Raw genomic sequence first — 19,710 nt, 5'->3', positions numbered from 1 at the left:
AAGAGCAGAGTTATCCTCTTCCCACCCAATTGCCTCATGCGTGGAGATGGGAGCAGAGGAGCCGATGGTCTCTCCAGGGCTGGCAGTGCCAGCTCCTGCTTTGCATGCTATTAGCAGCTCGGTTTGCTTGCTGGGAGAGCGAGAGGGTGCAGCAGAACCCATAGGAGCAGTTACCAGTAAGAAAGTATAAGGATTTCAGCCGGGAGGTGTGAAATCAGGCATCAGGTTGCTGGGGTCAAGCTTAGGTTCACAGTTCTCTGTAACTCGCTTTCTGTAGGTGGCTTTGCAGAAACACCAGTAAACCATCATTCCTGGAGCTGCCTTCTGAGAATCCATTTACAGATGAGGATGTGGTGACTCACAAGGACAAGAGACAAGACCAGCTCAGGGCTCTCTGGGGATGCAGCTCACAGCTTGGTCAGCCCATGCCTCCTTCTGTCCCTGCATCCCAGCGGGGCAGAATCCTCAGAAACTCAAGGTAACTGCAAAAAAAACCAGATTGCTGTTGGACCCGCACGTGAAAACTAAAGAGGAACGTGTTGCAGAGCGCGGGCTGGCTCAGGAACCTCCCTGGAAGCAGGGCATCCTGGAGCAGGTGGCCTGGCTTGTGGCCACCAGTGGGGAAATGTTTGCCCTGTGAACTGGATCTGCAGGGGCAGCAAGGCCCTGGGTGGGTTTAATGGAGAGAGGCAGACAAAGGGCTTGACAATGACCTTGCTGGAAGAAAACAGGAGTAAACATCAAGATCAGGATGGACTCAGGTGTAGGTTTTCTTCTCTAAGCTTCCCAATCCTCCTCTTTGGCCACCTAGGTTTGGCTCAAGCTGTGCATAAGAGAAGGGCAGGGATTGTCCTCTCTGAGAATGAATGGGATGAGGAGACCCAGGACAGGATAGAGGGAACAGTGGGATCCACTCCAGGCTTTTCAGCCTTAAAAACAAGAGAGCTTTGCCGCAGTTAATCCTCCAAGCTTGGATGGCCCTGCTTTTCTCCCGCCCTTCCAACGAGCATGTGTGGGTGGGGAGCTGGATGAATAAGGGACTTACGCCATGAATAATGCTGGGAGATATGCGCCTGGCAAACAGTGTCAGGATGGGGCCCACAGGAGGCAGAGACCGTGGTGCAGCCCCGGCCAGCGAGGAGTGAAGCGCTGAGGTCTCTGCCAGCCTCGTTCATTCATCCCGCAGCCGCTCCTCCGGCTGCCAGGGATTGGGGAGAGCAGGGCACGCGGCACTGAGGGCCATGGGGCTGGGGCCTGGTCGTCAGAAAGCATGCAACAGAGCTGAGCCTTTTTTCCTTTGAATCTGGATATTTTTATCTGTTTCCTCCAAACGTGAGCTCTGGGTTAAGCAAAGCATCTCTGAGCTCACGTGCACAGAGGAGGCAGGAGACCGCTGCTTTCTCCTTGCACAATGTGAGAACATCACTTCATTAGCCAAGGAATGAAAAAGCCTTTAGGGAAACTAGAGGGAAACGGCATTTCATTTCCTTTGAAACAGGGGATTCTGGACTTTCTGGTCACCTGGGGAGCACAGGAGGGTTTTTACTGGGGTTGGGGATGGTTGTGCACTGTGCATCCCCCTCCTCTCCCATCCTCAGCTGGCGCTCACAGCCCTTGGTCAGGGCTGGAGAGGTGTGAGTGAGCGTGTGGTGGGCACAGAGTGGAGAAGAGAAGCTTTGGGTGGGTGGGCAGCTAAGAGAGCGGTGAGGAGCCCCAGTGCTGGGCATGCCGCTCTCCTCCAGGGCCAAACATCACCTGCTGCCAGAATTCCAGACCTTTGTCCGCAGACGAGGCTCTTGCTACCTCTGCCTGTTCCTCAGCTCCTGGCTGGGGCGACCGGCAGCAGAAGAAGGTATTTTGCTCGCTGTGCCTGGAGCAGTTGGGAAACAGGCAGCCGTGGAGCCGGGCAGCAGGTCAGACTGGTTTCCCTCTGCGCTCGGCGCTGAACTGACGTAGGAGCCCGCTCGCCAAACAGATTCTGCCCCGTCCCCGCGGACTTGACTTTGCTCGGCGCGGTGAAGGATGGCTGTGCCAGAGCTCTGATCCCAACCCAGCCCTGCAGCGGCCGATGGACGGAAAAGCCTCTCCGGTAAGGCATGGGCAGCTCCCCCAGCTCTGACCTGGGCAGGAGCGCCGGGGGTTGCTCTGTGGCCGTATGGACCTGCTTTCCTCCGGGTTTGGTGGAGGGCCCAGCTTCTCCCTCCTGCTCTCTAGTTGTTACCTTCACAGTAGCCGGGAAGAAGGACCTGGGGCAAGGTGTTTGTGTGGCTGCTGCCTCTGGCGCTCCCTCGGCACACAGAAGGAGTGCTGCCAGCATCCCTGGTGGCAGAGGAGGCATCCCTGGAGCCACTGCTTCTCCATGTGGAGCGCATTTCTGGACCACAGGGATCATAGAATCGCTAGGTTGGAAAAGATCTTTGAGATCGTCAAGCCCAACCGTACCCGTCTACTGCTAAATCAGCTGGTGGGGTGGGCTGATGCTGTCTGTTGGGTTCAGTGTCACTTGGCACTCATGTGAGCCGCGGGTCCTGAGCCCATTGTCACCTCCCACCAGCAAGGTGGTGGCCTCAGCCCCCGCTGCTCTCCCTCACCCACTCTCCTGGTAGGTTTCCCTGTGCTCTTTTTAGGTTGTGTTGACAAGGACCTGCTCCGTCTGGGCTGTGGGGCCTTGCTGAGCATCCTGTCATGAGGAAAACATCCATCCCTGGCTGGACACCGGGCTCAGCCCGCCCGGGTGAGGCAGCGGGTAATTACGGCTCCAAATTCTGCCGACTGTGCCAGCAACATCCAGAACATGCAAAGCTGGCGGTGACGGAGTACATAGGGCTCGAGGGGAAGCAGGAGCAGCTGTTAAAGCCACCTTCTTCCTGCCCGTTGGCATACAGGTGCTTCAGAGGCAGCCAGGGGCAGGTTGGGCTCATGCTCCAAGGGTTCCGAGGGGCACCTTGCGCCCAGCACTGCTTTGCAGTGTGACCCTGACTCTGGGTGGCCCCAAAAGCGGGCAGGAGCACTGCATCTTGCTGAGAGCAGGGCAGGAACCAGGATACCCACGTATGGAGACAATTGCCCAATATTGGGCATCCCCACTGGGCCACTTTGTCACTTGGATTAAATGGGCCATTAGGAGTCCCAGGTGCCACCCTCAGCCCTGCAGCTCCAGGAGCCGCTTCTTCTTTCCATGCTGGTTTGTCCATCCATAGATTGGGTTGAGCAGTGATTATTCGCCCACTGGAACACGTTTCTGGCTGTCTGAAGGGGTGGTCACCATGGCACAGGGCAACCTGTCCCTATCCCCATGGGGCCGATTCAATCGACACAGCTTGTTATCCGCGCTTGTAAAATGGCTCTGGTGTGCTTTGGGATTTCACTTCCTCTTGCACTGCCCCTTTCCGGCATCCAGGTCTTGGCAGTGTCCTCTTACAGCTCCTACCCGGATTGTCCTGGGGACAGGGGTCCATCCCTTTCCAAGCGGCCGCTGCGGTGCTCGGGTGGGATGGGTGTTGGAGGAAGGAAAAGGAGCTTTCCCACGCTCGGGAGGGCTTTGTCCCAGGTGAGCGCAAGGACAATGCTGCTGTTGTGTGCTAGCTGAACTAATCTGCCGTGGACAATCAGCGCTCTCCAAGCAGGTGAAGGAGCTGATTCCGAACAATGGTCTGTGAGCAGCAGAGAGCGGTGGTGAGGGTGGCTCCCCAGCACAGCTGGGAAAGATGATCACCTATTTAGGCAGCTCCTTCCAGCTTATTTAAAGCAGGCTGCCTCTTTCCCCTTTTGATGCTCCCAATGCTGGGTGGCTGCTGTGCCTTTCTGCTCCTCTGGGCCCCGGGTCTGGTTGCAACACCCCAGGTGTTGCCTGGCATCTGCTCTCCCTCCCACTCCGAAACTGCGGGTGACAGCTGTGACTGCTGGCTGGTTTCTCTGCCTCCCTTCCCCATCACGCATGGATCCTGAGCCTCGAACCCAGCCTGGACCACCCTTCCCTGGTGATTGTCTTCTGCTGGCATGGATTTGGTGCCCTTCCCTCTGCAGCAGGGAGTGGAGCTGGAGGTCAGTGTTCACGGTGCAAAGGGCATGGGTTTCTCCTGTGTGGCTGTCTGTGGCTTGGCTGCTTTTCCCAGCTCTGCTCAAAGCCTCGGAGCAGAGCAATGAAGGATGGAGGTGCTGTTCATGCTGACAACACATTTAGCGAAGGGCTTGTGTGGCAGATGACCACCATCCGCTCGTTTCTGAGCACAGGGTGAGCAGAGCTGGTGAAGCCCTCCTGCTCATCCCCAGCATCCCTGCTCCCCAGTTGTTTGAAAGTCAGCCCTGCCACAAAAAGAAACTGGTTGTGCTCCTGTCCCCACGCCTGACATTCAGGTGCCAGCCCGCAGCAGCACCCAACGCTCTTGTGGCTGTGGGATGTTTGCAGCAAGGACGTCAGAAAAAGGGCTTGAATCGCAGCTGCGTGTGTAAGAGAGTCACGGCTCCGGGTCTGACTTTTACTCAAAAGCCTGAAAAGGATGAGTAAAGGTTTTGTGGGCAGAAGTCACATCTCTCTCTTACTGCACGCTCCTTTACAGAAATATCTTCATAAACCACTGCTGTTTGTTCTCTGCTGGTTACTGGGAGCCTGTTGTAAAAGTTTTGTTAGCTTCTCTGTTAGACCTAAATGAAAATGTATGCGGACTTCAGACTTTTAAGGAAATAAGTAGCCAACAGTTCACTCCCATGTACAAAAGGCCATGTGTTTCCTGCTAAGCAGTAATGAGAGCTGTTTAACCTATCACGTTCTTAAATGTCAGTGTTTGCACACCAGAGATGGAAACGCTTTAGCATCCAGCATCACTGCCTGGGTGCAGCTGTGTTTTCCAGTCTGATGGAGAGGTTTGTCCTTAACATCACTGCAATCCTGCTGCTCTGACAACAGAAGAGTTCGGCTTGCTGCAGGATGAGGCTCGTGAAGTATCAGATGTGTGGAGACAGCACGCAAAAGCTAACGTAAATGATACTTCCAGGGTACTCACAGAAACGTCATTTCTGCATAGGCAAGAGAAACTCTTCCTAGGAAATGTTCCTGGCATCTGCTCGTTGCTTTGTTTCTGCAAAGCAGCAGGGCAGGACCTGCTGCAGCTCTGGCTCTCTTGCTGATGGTGTGTGCTTTCTAGCAAAGGGCGCTGTGTGGACCCAGGGATCACTCACAGTGCAGGTGTGCAATGCTTGCTGCAAAAGCTTGAATCCCATCGGTGTGAGTGCTCAGCTTCATAAGGGAGGACAATGGCTGGGCACTCTGCAGCCCTCCCAGCTACCAGCCCAGCCCCACAGAGCACATCAAGGGGCTCTCCTGGGCTCCCCAGCATCTTCAGGAGAGCCCACCAGAAGGCAACCCTGCAGCTCAGCTCTCCTGGGCTTGCCCACACGGCTGCTGTGAAATTCAGGTGTAGGGAAACCTGGCTAAACAGAGCAAATTCAGGCTTGTTATAGCTGTCTGGTGGGGAAAGGGGTGGGTGATACGGTGAAACAGAAACTGCTTTTGCTCCTTCCCATGCGCAGGTGGATGCGGAGCTGCTCACTTGATCCCTGTCCCCAGGTGTGAGTGGGGAGGTAGCTCTTGATGGCTGGGAGATGTTAACAGTGCTTGTGCCAAGGGCCCTGCAGGTGGCAGGAGGAGGTCTATGCTGGAAGGTGGCCCTGCAGGCGCTGCCACTGGCCAGGGCGAGTGGCCAGGCAGCCTCATCAGGAGCCCCAGGTGCTGTGCCCTTTGGCTCTGCGGCTGATGAGCCTGGGCTGCGAGTGGTTACGAAGGCACAGCTCAAGGGCTGCTGTGTCCCCTCTGGTGCTCAGCTGGGGTAGATCCTGAGCGGGGACTCGCGTGACCACGCCAGGGTGTGTGACTCAGGGGATAATGCCCAGGAAGTTGCACCGCCCCATTGCAAGAGAGGGCACAGCCAGATTTACAAAGCATGAGCCTGAGCAGGATCCCGACGTGCTCATTAGGGCTCGCGATTCACGGCAGGAAACTTGAGGGGAAAGGAAATCCAGGTGGAAGGGGGCAACTTTGGTTGCCCGAGGTCCCCATCCTCTCTGCCCATTCCAGAGCTGTGGGTGCTGTGTGCTGCTTTGGCAGGGAAAGAGATGCTTGCTGGTTAACATAAAATCACAGAATGGTTTGGGTTGGAAGGGACCTCAAAGCCCATCCAGTCCCATCCCCTGCCATGGGCAGGGACACCTCCCACTGGATCAGGGGCTCCAAGCCCCATCCAACCTGGCCTGGAACCCCTCCAGGGATGGGGCAGCCACCACTGCTCTGGGCACCCTGGGCCAGGGCCTCCCCACCCTCACAGCAAAACATTTCTCCCCAAGATCTCATCTTCATCTCCCCTCTTTCAGCTCAAAACTGTTCCCCTCATCCTATCTCTGCACCTGCTGATCCAGAGCCCCTCCCCAGCTTTCACGTAGCCCCTTTCAGTACTGGAAGCTGCTCTAAGGTCTCCTTGGAGCCTTCTCTGGGGAAAATTATGAGGGAATACAATCTCTAGCAGCTGCAGGGCCAAGAACGCGAGTCAGGGTTCCAGAGGGGTGCGTTCAAGCCCACCTCTTGGCTGCCAAGCAGTCCCTGCGAGAGGGTCCGGGCTGTGGGTGCCGAGGTGGCTGTGGTCTGCTGAAGGATGGCAGCTCCGCTTCTCCCTTGGGTGTCCCTTCTGTGGGACAGCAGCGATGTTGTCTGTAGGGACAGACGTGGTCTGAGCTTGACTGGCTTCCCTTGAACAGCCCTGTGCAGGCGCAGTAGGTCGTGGCTGCGTGGCGCTGGGGTACCAGCGGGTGGGAGGAACGAGGCAGCGGGGTAAGAACCGGCTGACAGCGAAGCCCAGGAAGGGCTATCGTTGCTGTTTGCTGGCTGGCGACGCCTTTGCAGTTTCTCTAAAGCCCAAAGCTGCTGCTTATAGCCAGATAGAGAGAGAGATTTGATAAATGTCAGAGGAAACAGCATTTATTGTGGGCTCTGTACTCGTGTCCTGTCCAAAAACGAGAGGTGCTTGCTTCTGTAGGTGATGGAGCGCTTGGAAGAAGCGTATCTTGAGGAAAGGAAGCAAATACATATTCCTTTGCTAATTCATGGATCAAGAGTGACACAACTGCAGAACAGCATTCCAGGGTGCAGGACGTTTCAGGGCTTGGAAAACACTGATTATTATGTATTACTAAACAACAGCTGGAAATTGCACCGTATTTTTCAAGTGGCTCATTAAGGATAGATGCATAAATTGGGGCACTGGCCCCGCGGAACTGGGCCACGGCGTGACAGAGCCAGCGCCAAACAGCCGGCTGATTGCTCCGATCAGTGCAATGGCTTTGGGAAGCTTGGCCAGCAGCCACCTAAAGGGGAAAAGCCCTGCGACAAAGGTGTTCTCAGCCATCCCATCTTGGGTGAGGCTCAGGTGTGTGGTGCAGAAAGAGTCACCGTAGCGGTAACTCTCGATACGGTTCATGATACTGAGGAGGAGTAGCCACCAGCAGTGACCGGCTGTGCCAGGGAGCTCATCACCTTTGCCTTCACTGCCTGGGTAGTGGGGTGGCAGTCATAGGGACCCTCTGGTGGGTGACGGTCATTGCCAGTAACAGTGTCCTCTGCTCACAGACCACGGCATCGCCCAGTAGTGTCCCTCCCACCACCCATGCCTCCACAGCCAGCAGCATCTTTGGTGTCCGACCTCCGCAGCCTCGAGAAAGCGTCCTTGGCATTAGCTTCAAGCCCTACAGCCCAGACTCCAGCCCAGCCCCGGCTCCCTGCACGACCTGTGAGAGTACACGTAAGAGGATGGTGCCCAGGGTGGTCTCTGGCCACCCTGGCCCTGGTTCCAAATTAGATGGGGATGGAGGGAGGCAGGGAATGGGTTCCTGTGCCCAGTGCTGGCTCACCTGGGGTTGTGAGGAGTGTGGGGGTCAAGAGAGAGAGCGATGACCATGGCAGAATGGGGCGATGCCACAGGGAGGTGTGGGATGTTCGTGGTCCTGCTCTCCGACATCTCGGGGGTCGTGGGGAGCCAGGTTGCTCCTGGCACCTGCCGGTGGGCAGCAGGGTCCAGGGACGTCGGGAAGGCAGCTGCTCCCCCTGACCCTGCCTGTGCCCTGTTGTCAGGATCCTCCATGTTCAGAGCTCCCTGCATGAGCCAACGACGGCTTGCACTCATCTTCTGCGTCTCCGTCCTCATCGTGCTGCTCATCGCCCTCATCCTGCTGTGTGAGTGGGGTCCCGGCTCGGAGGTCCCTGTGGGGGGAACGTCATTGGGGCTGGGGGTCAGCAGGTGCTGGGGATTGCCCAGGGAAACCCTAGGGCTGTGAAGTGAGCAGGCAGAGATATGCTCTTCCCATCTCCTGAGTGTTCCTGACATCTGGTGGACAAGAAGGAGCAGGATTGCTGGGAAGGAAAAGCTGTTGCTTGGGCTCACTGAGTACTTGAAGGAGCAGGAGCCTGCACAGTGCTTTCCTCCTCCTGGGCTTGTTTCGGGGGGTGGTGGGGCACCCCCAGCAGCACCCATGCTCCCCCTCCCTGGGGTACAGTGTTAGCAGGCAGGACCCACCAAGCCAAGTGTGGTCTGTAGGAGAATTGGCACAGAAACCTGGGAAAACGCTTAAATCCTCGTAACATCCAGCTGCTGGTTTTCCACCTGCTGCAGCTTGAAGCATTCGGGGAGCTGAATGCAGCTGGAGCGAGCTAGAAGTGGGTTAAGTGTGAGGTTCGCAGCAGATGAACTGCATGCAAAGGGCATGGAGGGATGCTCAGGGCTGGCCAGTCCCCCTCCAGCCCTGCATCCTGCAGCTCTTCAGTCCTATTTCGATCTCTACCTGCACCCAAGCTCGCGCCTGGTGTTTGGAAGTGCCCCAGCGTGACAGGGCTCCTCTGGATTGCCATCTGGGTGGGTCACAGCACCCTCGCCCCCAGCGGGCCCCTGCTGCCAGCCCTGGCCTCACCACAGTGCGCGCTTGCTTTCAGTTATGTTCTGGCGGTCACAGACCGGCATCGTCTACAAGGAGCCCGCCGAGAGCTGCAAGGACAGCCCTGTGCGCTGCGACGGAGTCGTCGACTGCTCCCAGAGGAGCGACGAGCTGGGCTGCGGTGAGGCACCAGGAGCCGGGGGGGCGGTGGGAGCGAGGAGAGCAGCCCCCGGGGTGCTGGGTGGTCCCACTGACCCTCCTTCTCCATCCCACAGTGCGCTTCGTGTCTGATGAGTCCTTGCTCCACGTCTACTCCAGCGCTGAGAGCCAGTGGCTGCCGGTGTGCAGCAGCTCCTGGGATGACTCCTTCTCCAGAAAGACCTGTCGGCAGCTGGGATTCCAGAAGTAATTTCCCAGAGATGGGTTGTCCTGCTCGGGTGTGGGGACCCTGACGGCCCCCTGGGTGTTGCTCTGGTGCATGGTCCACCGTGCTCTTTCTTTCCTCCGGCACTGTGCTTTCCCACTGGAAGGCTCCGTATCCAGCGCTGTTCGGGGTGTTTCAGTCCATCCCTCGCCCCAGTTTTAGTGTGCAGAGCCTCTTTGAGAAGGCAGAGACTGAGTGATCAGTGCCCAGCTAGGCGGGGGACCCTCACTGCCTCTCTCCTCTCCCCCTCAGTGTGTCACAGACAGAATATATTCCTCTGCACGTCCCCGGCAAAAGCCTCACGGTGACTGACGAGAGAGAGACCATCCAGCAGAGCCTCAACAGGTACCTGGGCAGCATCGGCTCCTGGCCCTGCCCTTGTCCCGCTGCCACAGGGCTGGGATTGAAGCTGTGTCTCCCTCTTTTCTCCTGCAGCTCCCAGTGTCTCACGGGAAAGTTTGTCTCCCTCCGATGCACAAGTAAGAGGGTTGGCTGGCAGGGTGTGTGGCCAAGGGAGGGTGAGGCCAAACACACGCTTGGGAGCACTTTCCTGCTTTCTTGCATCGGGGGGCTCTGAGCCCCATCCGACCTGACCTTGAACCCCTCCAGGGATGGGGCAGCCACCTCTGCTCTGGGCACCCTGGGCCAGGGCCTCCCCACCCTCACAGCAAAACGTTTCTTCCTAAGATCTCATCTCAATCTCCCCTCTTTCAGTTTGATTTGGGCAAACAGAGCTTTTTCCAACACACTTTGTGGGTGACAGAAAGCTACAAAGACTGTGTTCCCATGATCTCCTATGAATTGGCACTGCTGGTGCCTGCAGGTGGTGGGCATGTTGTGTGCATCCTCTTCCAGGCTTGTTTCCTCTCCGAGCCCTTTTCTTATCCCTTCCAGCCTGCGGGCAGAGAATTTCTGGCCGGATCATTGGTGGACAGGAAACCTCCGTGAGCAAATGGCCCTGGCAAGTCAGTGTGCAGTACGGGCCGATCCACATCTGTGGTGGCACCATCATCGATGCGCAGTGGGTCCTCACTGCAGCCCACTGCTTCTTCATGTGAGCGCTGCCGCAGCCTGCAGGGCTGCCATCCTGCCCGGAGCAGGGGCTGCAGCCAGCAGCCCTCGTGCAGGTGCTCAGCCCTGCATCTCACTCCTTGCTGCTTCCACCTCTCCCTGCCCAGGAACAGCATGAAGATCCTTGATGACTGGAAGGTGTACGGTGGGGTCTCGGACCTGAAGCAGCATGCAGAGGGCATCCCTGTCTCCCAGGTCATCATCAACTCCAACTACAGTGATGATCACGACGACTACGACATCGCTCTCATGAAGCTCTCCAGGCCGTTGACGATCTCAGGTGAGGTCTCGGCTCATGGTTTGGTTGGGGCTGGTGCTTTGGGGGGGACAGATAAAGCCTGGGGATGGGCAGGAGCAAGAAGCAGCTTGGGACCCCTTGGAGCCATACCGTAGGCTGCTGCCAGCTGGAGCATCCTGCTCTGCTGTGGCCACGCTGCTTTCCCCTGCCTGTCCTGTGGTTGGGAAGTGGCCCATCCTGCCCTGGCAAGGCTTGGTGCGCACAGAGCCATGGGGGTCGGCTGTGCAGCCGGCATTGTGCTGCTTGCTGTGTCCCACACGGAACCACGGAGTGGTTTGCCTTGGAAGGGACCTCAAAGCCCACCCAGTTCCACCCCCTGCCATGGGCAGGGACACCTCCCATTGGATCAGGGGCTCTGAGCCCCATCCAACCTGGCCTGGAACCCCTCCAGGGATGGGGCAGCCACCACTGCTCTGGGCACCCTGGGCCAGGGCCTCCCCACCCTCACAGCAAAATATTTCTCCCTAAGATCTCATCTCAATCTCCTTTCTTTGAGCTGAAAACCATTCCCCCTCTTCCTATCCCTGCATGGGCAGTATCAGGGGGGCTGCAGAGACCCTGTTGAGGTGGGCACAGAGGGGAGCGTTTCCTGCTCTCCTCGTTCCTCCCTAACTGCAGGGCTGGTGACTACGGCAGCTATTTTGCTCTTGGGTGACTCATCTGTCTCTGCTCCACTGGTTTTCATCATGTGTCCTTCCAGCTCAGGTTCGCCCAGCCTGCCTCCCCATGTACGGCCAGCGATTCCAGACTGGCAGGTCCTGCTTCATCACCGGCTTTGGGAAGACCAGGGAGAACGAAGGTGAGGGAGGATGCTGGGAGAAGCAAGCACAGCCCTTTTGCTGCATTTGAAGGCTGTTCCTGCAGAGGTGACTCGCTGTTGTTGGCCTCTCAGCTGCAGAAAACGCCTGGTGCTGCAGAGGAGCCGGGGGGGATGATGGGGAGATGAGGCCCATCCTGACCTGCAGCTCCTCTTGCCTTGCAGATAACACGTCCCCGAAGTTGCGGGAGGCTGAGGTGAAGCTAATTGACTACAAGATCTGCAACAGCGACAAGGTGTACGAGGGCTACCTCACCCCACGGATGATGTGTGCTGGGTACCTGCAGGGAGGGAAGGATGCGTGCCAGGTGAGCGGTGAGGGCACGTGGTCCTTTCCATGCAAGGTGTTGTGGGATCAGCAAAGGATGCCAGCTCTTCCCACATGCCGATGTCCCCTGGCTTAGTACCAGCTGAGGGGCATCTCCTGTCTCCTCTCCTCACTGCTCTGCTCCTCCGTGTCAGGGTGACAGCGGAGGGCCCCTGGTCTGCGAGGACAACGGCCGCTGGTATGTGGCCGGGGTGACAAGTTGGGGGACAGGATGTGGCCAGAAGAACAAGCCCGGTGTTTACACACGAGTGACAAAGCTCCTCAGCTGGATCTACAGCAAAATGGAGGTGAGGTGGCACAGCAGGGCTGCGCCCGGGCAGCAAGAGACTCATCACGCGTGTTGAGAGGGGCTGCATCCTTCCAGCCCAGCCTCGGGCACCTCAACCTTCTCTCCTCTCTCTTCCTTGCAGAGTGAGAACGACTAAGACCGGGATGAACACTCGCCTGGGCTGTGCCTCTCCGGCCGGCGCGGGCTCCTGCCCTTGGTTGCCACCAGGGCACGATGCAGGTCCACTCAGCCAGGGACCTGTCGCTGCCCCCAGATCCTGAAAATACAGTGACTGCAAAGTGACTCTGCCCTCGCCTGGTGCAAGGGAAGGTGGCCTGGCAGGGGTTGGGCAAAGCACCCAGCCGGGCAGCGCGCAGGGAGCAGCAGCCCGTGCCAGCGGCCAACTGGGAAGCATCTCTTCACCCTGTGTCTGTTGTTCTTCTCCTGTAAATAGACGTGTCTGGACGGGGTGTCGTGAGTGCTTCCTGGCAGGACTGGCGGGCGAGGGGCTGCTGGCACTGCCTGTGAGCGCGGTGGGGGCTGCGGATGGAAGCGAGGAGCAGGAAAGACATGGGGTGGCCATGGTGAGGCACTGCTCCCCTTGGCATGCTGGTGCCAGGCTGCAGCAGTGCCGTCTTGGGGTGGGTTTAGAGCTCTGTGCCACCTGCAAGGACACGTTTCCCAATTTCCCCAGGCAGGGCTGAGCAAAGGGGAGCCCCGAGGCGCAGTTCCACCAGGCTCTCAAAGAGCTGTAGTTGCTCTCATGTCTGCAGATAGGTTTTGGAAGTGCCTTTTGATTGACGTTCCTCCCCATGAGAGAAATACTCAGTTGTGTATTGTTCCATGGCGTGGATGTGGGCAGAGCAAGCCCTCGCTCCCAGGACTGTGTGCAGCCGGTCTCGGTTCCCCCACCTGCTCCGATGGGGATTTTGGCATGGCATGGGGCAGGTCTGCACTCTGGGGTGGCTGTTGGGGGTGTGACGGGAGCCAGCAGCACCCAAAGGCCAAGGATGAGCTTGATGGAGAACAGCCACCCCTTCCCGGCAGTGCCCAGCCCCTCACCAGCATGAGCCAGGCATCAGATCTTGGCTGTTTGTTCAGTGACCGTGTTGGTTCGCTTCCTCCTCCCTCTGGCTGCTGAGCAAGCAGGGATGGCACAGCCAGCGTCACCTCCCTGGCCACACCAAAGCGGGGATGCATTTTCCCCCAAGCAAACGAGTGCCTGCATCTCCCTGTGGATGCTTTGAGGCACGTGAGGTGCTACAAGAGGTGCGAGTGCCCGCTGGGGGAGCAGAGGCTGGCTGTCCCTTGCCAAGGCTGCAGCCTTCTCTCCGGCTGTGAGGGGTCCTGGGGAGCCTGGCCACTCTGTACTCTTCTCAATAAACATTTCGTTAGTGCTCTGCATGGAGATGGCTCTTTTGGACCACCTGGGAAGGAAGCTGGAGAGCCCCAGGGAGTGGTGGGGGAGCTCTGTCCACCTCTGGGCTTTGGTTTAGGTGCTGGGCATGGCCCTGGCTGGAGCCCACGCTGTGGTGCTCTAGGGCTGCCCCATTCCACATCGCTTTTTGGACCCATGGGGCTGGTGTGCAGTGAGCGAGCTGGGGGGCTGCATCCATGAGCACAACAGCTCCCGACCTGCACTGCGGTTGCTATAAATCACGTGGATGCATGGGGTGGAGTAGCTCTTCAGAAAAAGCCTTTCCAGTCCTTCACCTACTGGGTTCTCGCTTATGACTGCGAGAAAGGAGGGATTTCAGGTCTTATGGGGGTTTGGCAGGAGATGCTCAGGTCTGGAGGTAATGTAGGGATGGAGCTCACTGAGGGTAAAACCTCCTGCTGGGATGCTTGGGACAGAGGGGAGCAGTATCAAAATTCAGCTTGTGAACGCTGTGGACAAGAACTACTTCCCTGAGAAAGCTGCGCAGCCTGTGCAACGGCCCCACACGGCAGCAACGGGCATTTAGCCTTGGATTTTGGTAGGAGAAAAGGAGGGGAGATTGAGATGAGCTCTTAGGGAGGAATGTTTTGCTGTGAGGGTGGGGAGGCCCTGGCCCAGGGTGCCCAGAGCAGTGGTGGCTGCCCCATCCCTGGAGGGGTTCCAGGCCAGGTTGGATGGGGCTTGGAGCCCCTGATCCAGTGGGAGGTGTCCCTGCCCATGGCAGGGGTTTGAGGTCCCTTCCAACCCAAACCATTCTATGAAAGGTTACTTGCACCCGGTTCTTTGTAACCCCTCTTCTTGCAGCTGGGAACATTAGAGGAGGGACTGGTGCTTTTTGAAATAGCCTGAAGCTGCCTCAGGAGTTTGCCATTGCCATCCGCAGCCAGGGAGGGCTCTTCCCTCCCCAGCACAGGAGAGGCACAGCCGGCTGCTGCATCCTGCCTCTTCCTCCTTGGGAAAGAGTCTGGTGTAGCGTGGGGTGGCAAACCCCGAGCAGAGGGCTCGACGCTGCAGCAACAAGCAGGTCCTCAGATGATGCGAGTACCGGGCTCGGCATGGGCTGGGCAGCCTGGTTTCTAACCTGCATCACTTACAGCAGGGCCATATGGCTCTTTGTGGACCGGGAAGGCTCTCATTTCCAGCCAGGGTGCTGGAGGCTGCCCCATCTCCAGAGCTGCAGAGCCTACCTGCAAAGCGAAGATGAGAAATTCTCAGGGTGCATGGGGTGCCACAGGTTTGTCCCCTCCTCACCCCCAGCAAGCTTTCCCTGGGTTCCTAGAACCGGCCACCTGCTATGCAAAAGGTTATCCGGAGGCTGTGGTTTGCATTTGAATTTTGGGATAGAAGGTCTAGAGTGGCTCTGAGGGCTCAGAAAGCTCCACGCTCTCCCTGTGACGCGGAGCAGCCCCAGCGCGCAGGGCGGTGCTGCGCGGCTGCTTTAGACCTGCACCGAAACAATACGGGTTGTTGCCTTTTGGGAAACACTGAGTCAGCCTGACCTCAAATAGCTTTTCAGAGAAGCAACCCAGAAGCCTCCCACGGCAGGCGCGAGCCAACAAACTGTTTTCGCTTTACTTTAAAACCTCTTCGCCGCTCGCTGCATTGAGGGGGGAACAGCCTACTGCCGGCACGGAGCTGCCCAGAGCACAGCCTGGAGAGGGGCTTGGACTTTGTTGGCTGTGGTGCAGCCCCCCAGACTGCTCAGGCTCTTCTTGGAACAGGGCAATGACCTGCTAGGAAGCGCAGAGCCACGGGATTAACTGCGGGCATGGGGAGGTGTACGTGCTGAGCTCCACCATGAGCACGCGGACGGAGAGCTGTGCAAGGGTGTAGATGCTGTGGTGTATCCAAGACCTGAAGGGGCTCCAAGAAAGCCAGGGAAGGACTTTTTACAAAGGCTTGTAGTGATAGGACGAGGGGCAATGGGTATAAACTGCAGAGGGACAGATTTAGACTGGATATAAGGAAGAAATTATTCACCATGAAGGTGGTGAAGCACTGGCCCAGGTTGCTCAGGGACGTCGTGGCTGCCCCATCCCTGGAGGTGTTCAAGGCCAGGTTGGATGGGGCTTGGAGCGTGCAGCAAAAATGTTTCTTGACAAACAAAAGCAGTTTACGTTGTTCTGATTAAATTGTGAATTCGACGGGCGTGAAGTCACAGACACAGCTTTGGTTTGCCCCAGGACTCTCTGGGATCGCAGGGTTTTTGCTCATTAAAGTCGTAGCATGCACCACAGAGCAGCAGCTCGTGACTTTTCATCACCCTCGGAGGTGGTGAGCTGGAGAACCTGATCTTGTGAGAAGGAATAAAACAAAGATTGGAACCAAGTAAGAGCTGAACTTGTTGAAATCGTGTTCCTGGTAGTGGTGCCTTTTCAGCGTTCGAAAGAGCTGCTCCTCTGCTGTGGATTTCACCTCCTTGGAGGTCATTGCTCTTTTGCTCCCTGAAACAGTCTCTCAAAGCAGAGAGATGCTTCCAGTCCCTAATACCAGTTTAATTTATCTCTTCTAAACCTGACATCCCATAATCTCTCCTCCCAGCCCCGTGGAAAGGTACGCTGGGTTTTCCCAAGGGCTGGAGTTTTCTAACCAGATTAGAAGCGATTAGAAACTGCCGGACCTCAGCGGTTGCGCTCTGCTGTTCCCAAAGACACCCCTATGCCGATGAAGCTGATGTCTCGGGCACAGCTCCTGGAGCAGTTGAGCCAAAAGCCCCTGCTGCCCGATGCCCCCGCGGGAGCATAGTGGGTGCCCCCCCAAACCTGAGGAGCCTCTGGGGCCAACCCTGCTGGCATCCTGCTCTGGAGCATCTCCTGAGCAAAGGGGCGCTGAGAGTGACCCCACATCTGTCCGGGCTGTTTCCACATTCCTCTGTGCTTTGGAAATCCTAGGCCAGCGTCCCTAAGGAATATAAATGACAAAAATACAGCCCGGAGGGCACCATGTGAATCGCAGCCCCTGAGTGGTGCTTTTCCCAAGCTCTCCTTTTATAGCTCTTTGTTCTGCTGTGTCAAAGCTCAATTTGTTTATGTGGGTTCAGAGATGATGTTTCTCCACAAAAATGTTCTTTTTCCATACTTTGGGATCGGTTCCCTTCCACAACATCATTGCTTGGCACAGCCGCTGAACTTCGGTTTGTGCAACACCCACGCTGTCCGCGCTCGAACGGCCTCAGCAACTTCGGTACAGTCTCCTGCTTTGTTGTTCCCTCCCAGATGGATTCAGAGCACAAGGAATCGTGCTGGATGATGCTATGGGTTTAAACTCAGCCATACGGCTGTGCCCAACTTTTGTCGCAGCTCTCCCTGACCGGGCTGCGTTACCACCGAAGGAGCACTTTGCAAGCTCGGTGTTACAGAGAAAGGAAAGATCTTAAAACTGGAGTGGAAAGTTCTGGAGAGCTAGGGATTCCTTCCCCTGCTCCAGAGCGCAGGGAGGAGACGCCTGCTCCGCGGCTGCTCCAGTGTAAGATGAAATCATGCCCTTGTTGGAGCTCCTGGCAATGCTCCTATTGACTCAAACAGCATGAGGAGATCAGCCCAGCCCCTTCGTTAGCATAAATCAGCATCGCCTGCCTGGCCGCCCTGCTGCTGGCTTGCATTACACCAGCAAAAGCTTTGGCCCAGTTTCTCCAGAAAAGAAACCATTGCTCAGTGTGGTTCTCTCCAGCAGCTCCGCGGAGCAGATGTTTGCCGTTAGGAGCGGCCGGAGCTGCTTTCCCTCCGTGGGAGCAGCGCAGAGGACTCTCCACTTCTTATGTTCACAGCGAGGTTTCTATTTTACCAGAGTTTGTACAGGAAAAAAAAAAACCATCCACGCTGCTAAATTCTTTTAGACTCCACTTGCTTTGTAGATAACAAAAGGATGGAGAGCACAGAGCGCATCCAGGCACCGGCAGTGGGTGTCCTGCGCTCTGGGGCTCTGCAAACACCCACCACTCTCGCTGTGGTCCTCAGGGCACCATCACAGCATCAAAACACTTGACTGTGCGTGGTGGACAATAGCAGCCGAGGAGAGGGTAAAGTCAGAAAAGCCCGAAACTTGATTATCACCGCTTGATCCCTGCTTGGCTCACTGCAGGGTGGCTGACAGCCTTATCATGTTCTCCCTACGCATTAAAGAAACTTGACGTTGTCCAGCTCCTCTGCGTGGGTCTGTATCTCTTGACCCTTCTGAATAATTGCCTTGAAATGCCAGTGCTGGTTTATTTTCCTTTTATATTTTACTGGAAACCGGGAAATGAATGTGCAATGGACTATGTGCCATTATTGTCTGACTTGTATCTAAGATGCAGCTGATTTACTGGGGGATGAACCAGCTCGGCGGCGACAGCATGGCTAAGGTGGTTTTTTTTTCCAGATGAAATGGCTCTCCAGGACAACAGCAGGAGCCAAGCAGACACGAGTGTGTCAGCCTGGCCTGAAAGCGCCCCGTGGCCCTCAGCGCTGTGCTCCCACCACCCCGCTGCCCACCTGGGAAGCTCTGGGTTTGCACAGATGCCACCGAGCAGGTTTGATGCTATGGTTTGCACGGCTCTCAGGAGCTCACGGGGTGGTGGCCTTGGACCTGGCAAGAGCCCAGAGCTGCCCTGGTGGCTCCAAGCACAGCCAGGATCACATCTTCCCTCCCCAGTGTGGCTGCATCCAGGCTGCTGCCCAGCCCGGAGCCGCTCGCCAGGCTCAGACCTTCCCTCTGGGGACTGTGCTGTGCTATATTAAACATGTTTACCCCTCCCAGATCTTGCTCCTCCCAACGTGCCCGGCTGTCCGATGGGAATAAACTGCTCAGTTGCCACAAAGCTCTGTGCCAGGACATTTGCTGGCAGCAGCAGCAAGGGTCAGCCCTTCTCCCTCTTTTAGACAGCGTTTTGCCTGGACTCTCCGAAGCGTGTGCTCGTTTCTGAGCTGCTCTGGGTGAGCCCCAAAGGATCTGTTTTTCTGCAGCTGCTAAACGTCAGTGGAACTCAGGGAATCAACGTGCGTAGCAGGTCATGAGAATGCCCGAAACCAAACTAGGTGCTACCACCCCCCGCTGTGGGCTGGAAGTGCCCCTGCTCCGCAGCCTGACCTGGGCAGCTCCCAAGATCCAACAGAGCAATATGACCTAAACCCTGTGAACTGGACCACCTGGCCTGGCGGAGCAGTGTTTCCTTTCCCAGCTACACCCTTCTGCTTTTAGGAGGTAGGGACCAAGAAAGAAAAGCTTTTATTTAGCAATTCATCTACGCAGATTTTCTGTTCGCCTCAGAGGAGCTTCAGCAGCCTATTGCTATCCTGCTGTTCCACCACTACCTCCACCCCAGGAGCCCAACACGGGGCAGAGCCTTCCATGCCAGCTGTCTGGTGTAGGAAAGGATCTTCTGAAGATTGCTAAGGCCAAGTGCAAGGTCTGCACCTGGGTCAGGGCAATCCTAAGCAAAAATATAGACTGGGCAGAGAAAGGATTGGGATGCTGTGGGGTGAGAAGCTCCGTGTGAGCCAGCAACATGTGCTCGCAGCCCAGAAAGCAACCGTGTCCTGGGCTGCATCCAAAGCAGTGGGAGCAACAGGGTGAGGGAGGGGATTCTGCCCTTCTGCTCTGCTCTGGTGGGACCTCACCTGGAGCTTCGTGTCCAGTTCTGGAGTCCTCAGCACAGGAAGGACATGGAGCTGTTGGAGCAAATGCAGAGGAGGCCACAGAGATGATCCGAGGGGTGGAGCAGATCCCATACAAGGACAGGCTGAGAGAGTTGGGGTTGTTCAGCCTGGAGAAGAGAAGGTTATGGGGAGACCTTAGAGCAGCTTCCAGTACTGAAAGGGGCTCCAGGAAAGCTGGGGAGGGGCTCTGGATAAGGCAGTGCAGGGATAGGACGAGAGGGAATGGTTTTCAGCTGAAAGAGGGGAGATTGAGATGAGATCTTGGGCAGAAATGTTTTGCTGTGAGGGTGGGGAGGCCCTGGCCCAGGGTGCCCAGAGCAGTGGTGGCTGCCCCATCCCTGGAGGGGTTCCAGGCCAGGTTGGATGGGGCTCGGAGCCCCTGATCCAGTGGGAGGTGTCCCTGCCCATGGCAGGGGGTGGGACTGGATGGGCTTTGAGGTCCCTTCCCACCCAAACCACCCCATGATTGTAAACATTTCCTCTCACAGGTGCAGCAGGACTTTCTGCGGGCATCTCG

General features: G+C 57.0%; 1 protein-coding gene across 3 annotated transcripts; it reads left to right on the top strand.

The window, feature by feature from the left end:
- Positions 1 to 1,896: 1,896 nt before the first annotated feature.
- On the top strand, positions 1,897 to 14,112 carry TMPRSS13 (transmembrane serine protease 13). 3 transcript variants are annotated; one of them, XM_054087184.1, is made up of 13 exons: positions 1,897 to 2,089; positions 7,616 to 7,787; positions 8,117 to 8,218; positions 8,972 to 9,094; positions 9,189 to 9,318; positions 9,590 to 9,682; positions 9,773 to 9,816; positions 10,232 to 10,391; positions 10,516 to 10,688; positions 11,407 to 11,505; positions 11,689 to 11,831; positions 11,986 to 12,138; positions 12,262 to 13,698. In XM_054087184.1, exons 1-13 carry the CDS (start codon positions 2,069 to 2,071, stop codon positions 12,274 to 12,276), a joined length of 1,428 nt encoding a protein of 475 aa, XP_053943159.1. In that variant the 5' UTR covers positions 1,897 to 2,068; the 3' UTR covers positions 12,277 to 13,698. The 3 variants fall into 3 exon arrangements, with proteins under 3 accessions (XP_053943159.1, XP_053943158.1, XP_053943160.1); XM_054087183.1 differs by lacking the exon at positions 1,897 to 2,089 and adding an exon at positions 2,628 to 4,044 and having other exon boundaries at positions 12,262 to 14,112; XM_054087185.1 differs by lacking the exon at positions 1,897 to 2,089 and having other exon boundaries at positions 7,651 to 7,775; positions 12,262 to 14,111.
- Positions 14,113 to 19,710: the final 5,598 nt, after the last annotated feature.

Source organism: Cuculus canorus, chromosome 23, assembly GCF_017976375.1.
Source record: "Cuculus canorus isolate bCucCan1 chromosome 23, bCucCan1.pri, whole genome shotgun sequence".
Lineage (NCBI taxonomy): Eukaryota > Metazoa > Chordata > Aves > Cuculiformes > Cuculidae > Cuculus > Cuculus canorus.
The sequence above is the reverse complement of the archived record's forward strand: the minus strand, read 5'-3'. Positions and strand labels throughout refer to the sequence as shown.